We start from the raw sequence: 12,156 nt of genomic DNA on the forward strand, positions 1-12,156 counted from the left end.
AAGAAGCTGAACCATGGACGTATCGCCCGGCATATGAAGCTTTGACTTTGCATTCAGACCACACGACCCGGCATGCACTCCACGTGACGGAATCGGCGCCGTACCCGAGGGCGGAGACGAACCTCCCTTCCATTCCTCTGCCCTCTGCATAGCTGCTTCCCAAACTTTACCCAGTCGCGGCAGACCTCATCATTTTCTCCTGTCACTTCTTGTGCATCTAGGTGCTCTTTTCTCGCTGCATGTCGCCACTTTACCACACCACTCGTCGGCTCCTCCCAGCGACGTTGGCTCGTATCTTTCTGCGAGGGGTGGCTTCCGGAGCTTCTGGCCAACGCCGGCAGTGCCATCCACGTCCTTGGGGTTCACTGTGGCCGCGAAGTGGGTTGCATTGCCGCCGATGCTCGATGTGACATTGTCATAACCTCCGGATTAATCTCCGGCCCACCATTACATTACGTTCAACCCCCGGGAACGGCAGCCAGAACCGATGAGAATGAGGTCGATTTACCTCGACCGACCTCGCAAACGTCATCCATGTAGACCCCTCAACAATCCATCCAGAACTGATCGAGTGGATGAAAGCCCAGACCAATTCTCACGACGTTGTGGTCCCCGAGCTGCATCTCGGCCAGAAGCCGCCCTTCCCTGGGGTTGACAAGGCTCACCGTTCCACGCACCCTGAGGTATTCCCTCGCCAATCACCCTCAAGCAAATGACAGAATGCCACGAATCGCCAAACCAAGACCACCAGAGCCAGCCTCTGCTTCGCTGCTCAGTTCTGCACAAATCTGCGGTTGGCATATGTTGCAGTCTCCGATGTCCATCCTCACCGGGTGGATACATCCACTCCATGGGCCGATGCTAGTACCCGACTGTCCCGTCCGCCAACTCGGCCCCTGGACTTGACCGATGTGCAAGGTTGTCCTTGTTGCGCCGGAGACTAGAGCAACGGAACTGCTTCCGTAAGCACCGGAACATGCATGCGCAGCCGCTTCATGTATCATTATGGTATGCTGGAAAGGATACTGGATGAGTACTCCGTACAGAGTAGGTTAATCCGACTCAACCAGAAAGAAGCCCGCGCGGATTTTCACTAATACAATCTCTAGGCTCAATGTCAGCCTATGGATACTCGAAGACTCTCCCCGCCCGTTCGGACACGATCGCATGCTAGCGCATTGTAACCTGACTTGTCCAAAACCAGTGCCCAGTAGATCCTGAAATTCGGCAGAGAAATGGGTCACCGCGCTCGTCTGACCCATTGACAAAGCCTTGTCCTGACGGGCTTTGGCAGTGCTCAATTTAGCCTGCGAGGCAGTCTATTGAAATCTCGGCAAAGAAGAAGCTTGCAAATTTGCTCTAGTCCAGCAGTCATCATTCGTCAATCCGCAAGTTGTCGACTGACTGACTGCCTGTACGCGGCCCAGCAGCGCCCGTTCATCATCGCTCCCGCTGCAGCCTGGGGACTCGGCATTGTGGCACCAACGTACAAGGTTGAGCATCACAGCATTGCACGAGGCATAGCTAGGCAACCCAATGGCTGGCAACCTTCGACGGGAGTGGGCAGTACGGAAAAGCGCTGGGGTTTTGGGGTTGGGGGCACGCCACGGCACATAATTTCACCTGACCATCGCCTGGCCTTGCTGGGATAAATCCACACGGTTCTACGGGTCGAGTCTTTGGCCTGTCGAGCGACCATCCACAAGCGAGGCTCCCGACTCACCGGTTGCCCATTCGAGCTTAAACTGTCCGCGGTCTCCTGCGTCCCACCAGAGCTCGGTTGTCCTTGTCGTCAATGCCTGCTCTGAAGCAGCAAATTGCAACCGTGTCCGTTGTTGGCAGGTCGATTTTGTGCATCTCGCAATCACCAAGACCTGGTTCAGGGATCCAACACACACACACACACACACATCCGCTCCAGGTGGCCATCTCACAACGCTCTTACTTAACTTCGCCTCACTCGACTGGCACGGCGGCGGCTTGCAGAGGAATGTCGGGCGTTGATTTGATACGAGGTCGTTAGTGGATGATTCCCTGACCTCATCGGCTGCATCGACAGCGGCTACCATCATTGGTGACGGTCATGCATGAAGGGCTTTGCGTTCAACAGGCGCCTTTGCCTGTGAAATGGCCGAATTTGTAGACCGACAGATTTTCTCAAGATGAATGTCAAACCTTTGCTCTCAGCCGGGACACCAATTCGCAGGGCCCGCACGCAATGCACCCTTTTGGCCGCTGACAGGCTTGGAATACGGATGCTGGGGCGGGATCGTCTCTTCGCGGCCAAGACGCCGTGCGGCCGCCGACTTTCTGCGACTGCGGGTATAGTTGCGGTTTCGTAATGGTAACAAGTCTTCAACATTGGCTACTTGCGAGCGGATTTTCCCATTTACAAACGACCATCCGCCTTGGGCAACAGGCCAGAACTAGGGACTGCGGGGTAGGTAAGGGCGGTCAAGGCCCTTTTGAGCAAACATGGGGCTGCCGAAAGTGTGTATCCTGCTGCATGCTTCAGTTTCTGACAACCGGCAGGCTCCTTTACCGGCGCTCCGAGGGACGGCCCAACACTGCGGCCAGGCCTAGTCAGGCCAGATTGTGGTGGTGGTGTCGTTGGCGGTGGACGTACACCCGGTTACTGGGGCAGAGCGGCTACATCATCGTCAAGAGCTGAAGATGTTAATTTCACGCACTCAAGTGCAAGCTACAGGGCGCATCGACTGATCGATCGACTGACAGATTTTCAATGGACCAATGATAGGTTCATTTGAACCAAGTGGGCTGTCGATGGTCCAAACCGAAGATGAAGCTTTTCCACCGGAACCTTTTATTTGCTCTTTTCATGGGGCAGATTATCCGTCGTTTTCGTCTCATCCATCTCCAGAGGCGGCACAGGAAGTTGGGTGTATCCAGCAGAAGTTCATCAGCTTCTGGAAGCAGTCTCACCCATGGAACAGCGGTGACGAGCTCTGGGCCGGGTTGGGGACGCATTGCCCAAGGATAATAAAGACGAGGCTGTTCCTAGCCACCCCAGTCATATACACGCATCCCTTGACTTGCAGGCTGGTCAAGCGATCTAACTATGCGAAGCCGCGAAGGTAAGCAGGCAAAGGGTGTCAGACTCTCGGGACCGTGGCGCTTTTCGATGGAACGTCGAGAAGCGCGGAGGTCATGTAACATGTTGGCAAGAGAGGCGATTAGGGAGCCAAATCCGGGGGGTCGCGGCCACCCGTGTAGTGGTTGGCTGCCTCGGCCGTTTGGTAACATGGCGCACGTTGCTAGCCGGGCGGTGGAAATATGATGACTCCCAGTCTTAGATCACGTCGTCGCCCGCATGGGATCTTTCATGACGCTTCACGTAAGCACACGCATCCCAGTCCACACCTCGGCCAGACAGGACAGCCTTGGGCATCCATCGCCTCCCGAGACCAACCGATCACCATGTGCTAAGTTGTAGCGGCTTCTGCAATCGTTGGCTGGAAATCGTAACAGCCTTCGCCGTGAGCAACAGTCAGAAGCATCAGCAGATCCAGCATCAGAGATTTCCTGACACTTGATTAGCTTGATCCTTGGCCCTTCCATGCAGACGAAGCAAACGGCACCTGTAGGTTACACAAAAAAAAGGCGGGAGTGAAGGCCAGAAACCAGAAACAGGATCAGCAGTGCTCACAACAGTCGGCTCCATGGCATTCTCTCCACAACCCCTGTCGCCTCGTTCCCATCAGACGGGCAGCCTGAAATCTATCCACTCGGCAGGGGCGGGAAGATGCTCGGCTCCTCTTCTCGCGTGGCGTGGTCTCAAGAACCCCTGTCTTCTCATGAGTACCCCTCAGACCGGTGAAATACAATTCAGCACGGGTGCAGCCCACTTCCTCAACTTTCCTCTCACCGAGTCTTCTCACTTCAGCCTCGACTCCTTCGACAGACCGACCGACCGACAAGCACAGGATACGCCAATCGCCAGCACCAGAGTCTCTATCGGCACGCTCTCTGATCTTAGCCTGCCAGCGTGCGCAACGCTGTGCTCCACCGGAGGAGACATTGCACAAGGCAAACAACGAGAACGACAGCGTCTCAAATCCGCGCCGGACGGGCGAAACATCCAGGCGACCAGGCTCAGACCACGGCCAGCAGCATCTGCGACATCCGTAAAGGACGAGGAGCGACGGCTGCAGAAACCGACTGAGAGGCAGCATCAGGAGTACCCCCCTCAGAGAGAAAGAGAGAGAGAAAGAGAAAAGCAGAGCGGCATACTCCGTACATCCAAGCACAAGCAAGCGCGCGCACGCAGCAGGACTTGCCTTGCCGTCTTTTCCTTTGGTTCATTCCCCCCAGTTTCGGCCGAGTGTACGCTGTCAAGCAGGCCTGTCTGTCTCTCTTCACAACGGCATTCTAGCCTGACTCCCTACGTCCATTTCCACTCCTCTGTATTCTACGCCGAGTTGTTCTTCCTCCGCCTTTTGTTCCTGGCCGAGTCATCAACCCTCCTTTCCTTTCCCCTACCATACCCTCTTTCCTGTACTCCACTCGCGCACAAGGGGTGCCATTATGTGGCAATGGCTCTCGTGAGACCGTAGCTCCCCCACCCCCTCCCGGTGAGGCGCAATTTTCTACGCTCCCCTTGTGCTTCGCTGTGCCTGCTCACTCCTGCTTTCTGCTTGTTTTTGCCGTATACCTTATACAGGTCACAGACTGTGGTACTTGGTCTCGCTACTAGGCTTTGTCCAACACACCCTCTCTCGTTGCATCAATCATGGTAAGAGATGTCCCTGCTTCCCGGCTGGCGGCAGCGTGCATGGGATATATCACCGATCTTCCCCATTGTCATTTGAGCCCAGCCGCTGTCCCAGCACCCGCATCATTGCACACACGCCGTTCCCTTATATCTTTGTTAGCCCTGGCTATCCCCGTTAACTCGTCAACCCCCTCCACTCTCTGCCCTATTGCACCTTGAATGTGCGGTGGATTGATTTCATTATAGAATCACAATCAACTCAGAAAGCGCCGGGTTCCCGGCCCCGAAGACGACTCTTCTATAGTGCCGGGACATCACAGCTCTTCGCCTTCATCATATGCCAATATTCACTTCTCTACTCTTCACCCCGAGACCCAAATCCTGATCAACCAAGTCGCGGACCTATACAACATTCCTGGTTTCCGACTTCACCAAATACTTTCCAACACTTCGCAAATTGAAAACGCCCACAAGAGACAACGGCTTGTGTCAGGCTACTCCATGTCGTCTCAGTACACGGGAGCTTCCTTTCCTGAGGACTACGAGGAGAAGACTCCACAAGTTGGGCAACATGTCCTCGCCAGCGTCGAACTGGACCGTCCGTCTTCGGGGTTCCCAGGTCCTGTTGTCAACGGATTGACCCAAGGGATGCAGACGTTGGCCTTGGCTTTCTGTCAGAACTGTTGGAATACATGCACTGTTACTAATGATGGTATGTATGGTAGCGCATTAACTGCTCCTTTCACTCTTCTTGTTAACGTGGTTGCTAGGTTACCTGCCCCTTCCTGGGTCCGAGGCAGCCACCTTTGACTATGGAACCAACAGTAACAGACCTTATGAGGTTGAGAAGCCACCCTCAGCGCAGGTTTCTCAGCCAGACGTCTATGTGCCTACGCCGGTTGTCTCCAACAACCCGAATCCCTTTTCAGTTGGGGACTCCAGTATGATGGGCTCGTATGTGTCCAGTTACCAGCCTGTGCAGGAGGACCATAATCAGACAATGGTTTCTCAACAACATGGACCTGACACAGTCGTCTACGCAAACGACGTCTCGGCACCGACTTTTTACTCTACAACACCCAGCGTTTCTGTTGTTGGTGACACCAGTTACTCTAATCCAAACACCATTGACCGTCGTCTGACTCCGAGGGAGGCTCTCCCACCTACATACGGCGGTAACATGATGGGTATGGTCATGTCTCCGGCGTTGCATACTTCCGCATCGGTTCCCGTTACGACTGCCGGGTTTGCCATAACTCCCACATTCCCCATGACCGGCGTTAAGACTGAAGATTTGGATGGTTCCATGTCCAACACTCATACCAACGCCAGTCTCGATGTTGTCTTCCCCCATCAGCGTCCACCGGCTTCTAAGCGCGGTCCATTCAAGGACCAGAAGGCCCGGGAAGAGACAGCGGCAACAAGGAAGAACGGATCATGCATTCGTTGTAAGATGCAACGAGTGAGAGTAAGTGACACCATACACTATAGAGTGGTCGAATTCTTTCGCTAATGACCCTAGTGCAAAACTGACCCAGATGATCCGAAGGGGCCATGTCTGGGCTGCAAACCTAGATCGAACAACAATCATCACAAACAACTCATCCGCCAGCCTTGTGTACGTCACAAAATCACGGAATGTCATTTCTTCAAGAAGGGCCAAGCACCTGGTTTTGAGTGGACACAGCGTTTCAACAACGGTATCGTAGACAACATTAACAACTGGGCGTCCACTGAGGTGAGGACTGTACGCTTGTGGGAGGGTTACACGCCGGAGAGCATGTGGGTTCAGCTTTCTGTGCGCGAATTCGTCCCGCAGCCGGGTGACAAACTGGAGCGGACTTGGGTCACCGAGGATGGCGAGAGGAAGTCCGTGGCGATCCCTACGTACGCCATCACGAACCTGGACGAAGCACAGACGGCGTACGAAGATTATATCAAGAGAGGTGTCGTTGAATGCTTCACTTCGGTCGTCAAAAGTGTGATGGGCGTCACGGACCAACTGATCTACACCACCTACAACAAAGCTTGGCTACTCTCCCAAGATCCTGCGACGCCACCAGATGAGCGGGAGCTCTTGCTTCAGACACTGGAGTTGTGGATGTCGGTTCGCTTGACAACAAAATCAATAGAGATTGTCGGCGAAGAGACGCTCGGAATGACCCGCGATATTCTGGATAGCAGCAGCCCGCAACACGGATGTATCCCCCTTCCGCCCGTGATGGGGGCTCAATTGGACTTGGTCCTCATCCAGCATATACAAACAAGACTCAGACGAGAAATGCTGGAAAAGCTCCAGAAAATGACGCTGCAGAATAAGCAGAAGACTTGGCTGACAACTTACCTGGTGACATTTATGTTACTCCACAACATCGCGCTCGTGACGGATCACGATGCTTCATACGCCAGGAAGCATGGGATGAAGGTGAGTTGGGCGGAACAAGAACGTGCTCCTCGGTCGAATGGGGAGCGTCCATGAATGGCTTCAGAAAGAGTTTGCTAATACGTGATGTTTGTCTTGCCAGACGAAATTCGCGAGAGAGTTGGATGTCCAAGAATACCACATGGGTATGTATGCAATAATAGCTGGCTGGAGCGATTGCTTTATGTTTTGCGGTGGCTCAATCTGTTTTTTTTTTTGTTGAGTGAGACATGCTGACGAAAGCCTGACGAACAGGAGGAACAATTCTCCTTGCGTACTTCCACTACTGCAACAAGGGAATCTACCCGTTTTCCGAGGATTGCAGAGACCAGGACTTGCGGACACTGGCGCAGTTGGACGACAATGCGGTGAAGTTTATTCACTACACGCGCGCAATGGCAGTGCAAAACAGTCAGTGGCAGCCCTTGTTTCCCAACCCCCCCCCCTGTGACCGAAACGTAGTACTTTTTTGCGGCTTTCGCGTGAGAGATATTCTGAAGGGCCTCCCTTGGATCGGCAGTGACAGGCCAACCAACAAGCGAGAGTGATGGCTGACGCGATTGAACTAGAACGCGAATGGGAAGAGGTTCAACAAGCCCACCAGTACGAGCAGCCATATTTCTTTGTCAGTCAGCTCTTCCAGCGAGACTGGCAACCCCAAACGTGGGCATATTAATCGAAGTGGAGGTGGGGGGGATAAATGACAGGAGGTGAGGGGGAGGGCGATACTTTCCGTTCGGATGTTTCTACCGGGACCAGGCAGGGTGCACACTAGGTAAAGCGATGTGCAGAGGCGCAATGCGGGAAGGCCAAAAAGACAAGTCGTTGGCTTTTTAAAGGTTTGGCATTGACGGCGGTGTTCATCTCATGCTTTCATTTTTTTTTTCGCGAGCAGGCCGCTTGATACTTACTTATTCTTCTCGTTCGACCGTGACTCTTGTATTTTAGGGCTCCACCTCGGTCTATCTATTTGTTCTACAGGGTGACGGCAATGGAGGGAGAATGCATTCTCGTGGCCATTTACTCTTTCCTTCCCTTTTCTTTCCCTTTCTCTGTCTTGCACTTCTCTTTCTTCCGAGGGGAAAAATCATGGAAGGTTTGCGTGGGCGGGGGAGGAAAAGTGAGCGGAGGAGATCTCAACGAAGTTGACGAGAACGATGATGACGGGTGGCAAATGTGACCAGGAGCAGAGGCTTGTTGCTGTCCATAGTAACTTTGTGCATTTGTGTGTCCGCCCGAAGTTTCTGTTGAACGCATTGCATTGCCGAGATTGTGCATGTCTGACGATTGACTGTGGCGAAGTTAAGTTTTGATCTCACTCTGCTGTTGCCGGTTATCGATCCATTTCGTGTAATGTTACACAACGGCCTACAGGAGACGACGGAACTTACAGAGTTCGCGATGTGCACCAGAGAGATAGATGTTTTGAAGTCGAGGAATGAAGGAGCTTGAGCTTATCGAGCTCGCTACTCCATCTTGGCGGTTGCGAGGATTGTCACCAACCCCCACCCGCCGGGATGCGCGCACACGACCCTTCACTGCGCTCTGTTTTTGAAAAAATTTGAACATATCGTCTTGGTCGGGAATGGCTCAAGCTGTGTCGATCCGCCATGTGCACCGTTGAACAGGGTCCTGCAGGTGTCCTTGCAGACGGGTGTCCGGTCGAAGGGTGTGGAGTTGGCGCGGTTCTATTCGTAGAAATCCTTCACCGGCCCAATGCACACTCCGCTTTTCATCGGATTTCATATGCATCTTCTGGTTCGCGGGCCGGGCCAGTTCTGTCAGAAAAAAAGTTAAAGAGATCCAAGACAAGATGAAAAAGCTACACATCACATTCAAAATCGTCGGGTGTGTACGCGCGGGCGCCAGACTTGACTGACATGTTGTCGCGGTCGACAAGACATCGGAATGTTTCAAAGTCGGGTGGCAATCTGGGGGAGCACTGGAGGTTGAATCATGGATCAGCGGGATGGAGGATGGCGACTGGCGGGATGAGGAATGGGAGATGGGGAATGAGGTGTGGTGTGCTCGACTAAGACATGACGGGCAAGCAACTCGGATGAAATCCGGTCTGGACATGATGTTTTTCCCTGTTGGTTTGGGGGAGTATGCCATTGCCTGAGGGTGTACAGGTCTGAGATGCTCCTACTGTACTACCTACCTTACGTTGGTCGGCCTCGAACAAGCCTTGCTTGACGGAGTGAGATTGGGGAAGATTGGGGGGGGGGCGGGGGGGGGCGTGAGGATGAAGGAAGAAACCCGACCCCCCTCCCCTCCCCCTCTCTCCTCCAGGTCCCCGAAAAAAAGGTATGCTTGATGGTGGTTGCGGTACTCGAAAGCAAAGAAAAACGAAAATAAAGAATAGATTCTTCGCGAGGTTTGCTGCATTTCATTGACTCGCCCTGCCGCTGGAGTCGTCAAGGATGAAAGCGCAAACAATGAATGGATTGGGCAGTACGGATACAGGGAAGAAACTCGGCGAGGTGCGCAAAATTGACCCTGCGCCTGCATCGTTTGGGGCCGCATTGCGAGGTTGCTCGCATGTTTCCCGATAGGGTCTGGTTATGTGTGCCGGCAAGTTCGGAGGAGTTACCACTCATCCACCTCATGGTGAAGGCAGGAGAGGAGGTGACGTTCAACCGGGAAAGTGTGGAGAACCAACGGGAAGTTGGGAATACCTTGCCAAGCTTGCCCAGGTAAGTGCACCAAGGTCCTCCGTTCCTTGCCTTCGACTGGAAGTGGGTGAGCACGTACCTACCGGAGGTCCATAAATTCCACATCGATGTTCCCGGCGTGCAACCTACCTTACCTAGTGACCGGGGGAGGAGCGCAGGGGCCCTCGATCATCGAAAAAACGGGAGGTGCGACCGGGACGGACTACAAGTGGTCCCTGCCATCGGCGCCAGGGGTTGCGGCTCTCCTGTCCCGTTCGCCTACCGCCCGGCTAGCTGCTCACCTTATTTTACATGGGTGTGTAGATGCAAGTGCGTCGAGCGACGTCCCAAAATTGCAAACCATCATCTCTTCCCCTCTTCGTCCTGGGCCTAAGGTACTCCTTCCTGCCTCATCAACAATTCGGCATCACGAAAGGACCGACGGGCGAGATGTGAAACTATAGCTTTCTCCCTCTTCTCTTTTTTTTTTTTTTTTTTTTTCCTTCTGTGTGGCGGGGAGGGCTCTCTACCTTCCAATCTTTTTACCATGTTGTCCATCTGGGAGTCTCAAGGCATTTCACCCTCCCGCGGCCGCTGCTTCTCGGCTGTGTCTGCTTGAAAATCTTTCTTTTCTTTTCTTTTTGCACCACATGCTCGTTGTCTGTATGTCTCCAGTTGCGTGCATCTACATCGTATGGGACAACCGCCTCGCCTGGTACCCACAGACGCATCTGCACTTTAGTCATGGGTACGTACCTACCTGACCTCACCTGTCTGCTCAACCCGGCTTTTTACACGTTGCCAACACCACTTTGAAGACAATAGTGGATGCTAATTCCGAGAATCTTCTTCATTGCTTTTGCTGGTGGACACCAGCTACGTTACCCATGCCGCCGACTCCACGTTGAAACATGGATAGCTTAGACACACAACCTCCATTTCGCTCTGTTGGTAAAGCCCAATGTCTCAGTCAGCCAGCCAGCATCCAGCAGCTGTCTGCGTGGCTTATGAGCACACCTGCTCCCTCTCAATTCCCTCCTCGAGACTGCCTTCGTTGCCAGCTTTTTCGTGTTCTTAACCCAGACCCTACCGGCGTGCACCGTAGCATCTCTCCTGCGATACGCCGTCTTCTCTGAAGATGGCCGCCAGTTCTTTCAGTTCCTCGCGATCGAACGAGGTGGGACGAGCGGCATTGCCAGCGGCAGGGCCGATTGGTGTGTTGAGACGCTTCATCAATCTCCCAGAGCAAAGGGGAACCTCGACGTCGGGTAGCCAAGCTCTCAAACGTTGATCCAATACTTTGGCCTAGGGCCGCGGGCGATGAGATCATCGGAGCAACACGAGCACACGAATCGAATCGGACACCATTTGCCTTCCTCCCCGGAGCGCACAACTCGACTTGACGGCCCGGTCAAAGGCGCGGAGACGGGCGACAGCACCATGCAGGCAGCAGAGCTGTGTGCCGTGGCCTAGTGTTCCCGAACAACCACTCACCCGTCATCGTCCCGAGGATTCGATTATGCCGTGCTACACGATAGGCACAAGAGCTTCCAATTGATCGCGACCCAGTCGCGTCTCATTTTAATGCACGATTTCTTCCTCTACATCTTCCTCAACTACGGATGTTTCAACAAGCAGCCGAGGCGCTCGCCTCAAAACGTGTTTTTGGCCACTCCGTACCGAGGTGGGATCGATCATGTCTCTGATCGCACACCCATTCCCCACCGCATTGGATCGCTGCTTTCCCGCGGCCGAGTAGCGTTGGTGGTCCATGTTCGTCCAATGTCGACCTCACCACGAGCACCCTGCCTGCTGCAATCTCGTGCCCGTGCCGCGCCTCTTCTTATCCACCACGGTAGCTTACAATTTGCACGGAAGCGTAGGTACGGCGTCACGTTCTATTCGACAACACATTGCGCACCACATGTCTTCAAGTCCGTCAAAGTTCCGTCACTGTCGCAACTCGAGCAGTTACAAGTCGCGCCCTGCGTGCCACGAGGAGCTGGCCAACCTGTCACAAATAATGACTTGATGTCTGTTTTGCCCTTTTTTCTGCCCCTCCCCACAGTGTGCATCGTGGGCGATCACCTTGCTACCTTAGCTTACCGTTCTTAGCACAAGCAATGCATGGCTACGTACGTAACACCTGTTATGGGCACGCATTAGTAGCTCCCTTGTAGAGCAGCTGGACTATCCATATCTCAGCTACGCTCCGGCTGGTGTTGGCTCTCTGTACGGAGACAAATTGCATCTAGGTAATGCTGTGTGTGTGTGTGTGTGTGTGTGTGTGTGTGTGTGTGTGTGTGTGTATGTGTGTCCCTCCTTTGCATCGGGTTGCTGCGTCTGTC

The 12,156-nt window shown here is 53.8% G+C and overlaps 6 protein-coding genes across 6 annotated transcripts; 2 read left to right on the top strand and 4 right to left on the bottom strand.

Annotated features, from left to right (window-relative positions):
* Positions 1–239: 239 nt before the first annotated feature.
* On the top strand, positions 240–410 carry CORC01_11686 (uncharacterized protein; the record flags this gene model as incomplete). Its single annotated transcript, XM_022623308.1, has 1 exon — positions 240–410. One exon carries the CDS (start codon positions 240–242, stop codon positions 408–410), a length of 171 nt encoding a protein of 56 aa, XP_022470215.1.
* Positions 411–1,664: 1,254 nt separating this feature from the next.
* On the bottom strand, positions 1,665–2,072 carry CORC01_11687 (uncharacterized protein; the record flags this gene model as incomplete). Its single annotated transcript, XM_022623309.1, has 2 exons — positions 1,665–1,804; positions 1,946–2,072. The coding sequence occupies 2 exons, from the start codon at positions 2,070–2,072 to the stop codon at positions 1,665–1,667; spliced, it is 267 nt and encodes an 88-aa protein (XP_022470216.1).
* A 1,279-nt stretch (positions 2,073–3,351) lies between these two features.
* On the bottom strand, positions 3,352–4,193 carry CORC01_11688 (uncharacterized protein; the record flags this gene model as incomplete). Its single annotated transcript, XM_022623310.1, has 2 exons — positions 3,352–3,599; positions 3,668–4,193. The coding sequence occupies 2 exons, from the start codon at positions 4,191–4,193 to the stop codon at positions 3,352–3,354; spliced, it is 774 nt and encodes a 257-aa protein (XP_022470217.1).
* A 557-nt stretch (positions 4,194–4,750) lies between these two features.
* Positions 4,751–7,830, top strand: CORC01_11689 (uncharacterized protein; the record flags this gene model as incomplete). The annotated part of the gene is made up of 7 exons (XM_022623311.1): positions 4,751–4,753; positions 4,979–5,444; positions 5,503–6,200; positions 6,255–7,157; positions 7,258–7,300; positions 7,410–7,565; positions 7,724–7,830. The coding sequence occupies 7 exons, from the start codon at positions 4,751–4,753 to the stop codon at positions 7,828–7,830; spliced, it is 2,376 nt and encodes a 791-aa protein (XP_022470218.1).
* Positions 7,831–8,744: 914 nt separating this feature from the next.
* On the bottom strand, positions 8,745–9,547 carry CORC01_11690 (uncharacterized protein; the record flags this gene model as incomplete). Its single annotated transcript, XM_022623312.1, has 2 exons — positions 8,745–9,288; positions 9,321–9,547. The coding sequence occupies 2 exons, from the start codon at positions 9,545–9,547 to the stop codon at positions 8,745–8,747; spliced, it is 771 nt and encodes a 256-aa protein (XP_022470219.1).
* Positions 9,548–10,894: 1,347 nt separating this feature from the next.
* CORC01_11691 (uncharacterized protein) lies at positions 10,895–11,581 on the bottom strand (the record flags this gene model as incomplete). The annotated part of the gene is made up of 2 exons (XM_022623313.1): positions 10,895–11,113; positions 11,534–11,581. 2 exons carry the CDS (start codon positions 11,579–11,581, stop codon positions 10,895–10,897), a joined length of 267 nt encoding a protein of 88 aa, XP_022470220.1.
* Positions 11,582–12,156: the final 575 nt, after the last annotated feature.

Source organism: Colletotrichum orchidophilum (genome assembly GCF_001831195.1).
Source record: "Colletotrichum orchidophilum strain IMI 309357 chromosome Unknown Scaffold_130.1, whole genome shotgun sequence".
Taxonomy (NCBI): Eukaryota; Fungi; Ascomycota; class Sordariomycetes; order Glomerellales; family Glomerellaceae; genus Colletotrichum; species Colletotrichum orchidophilum.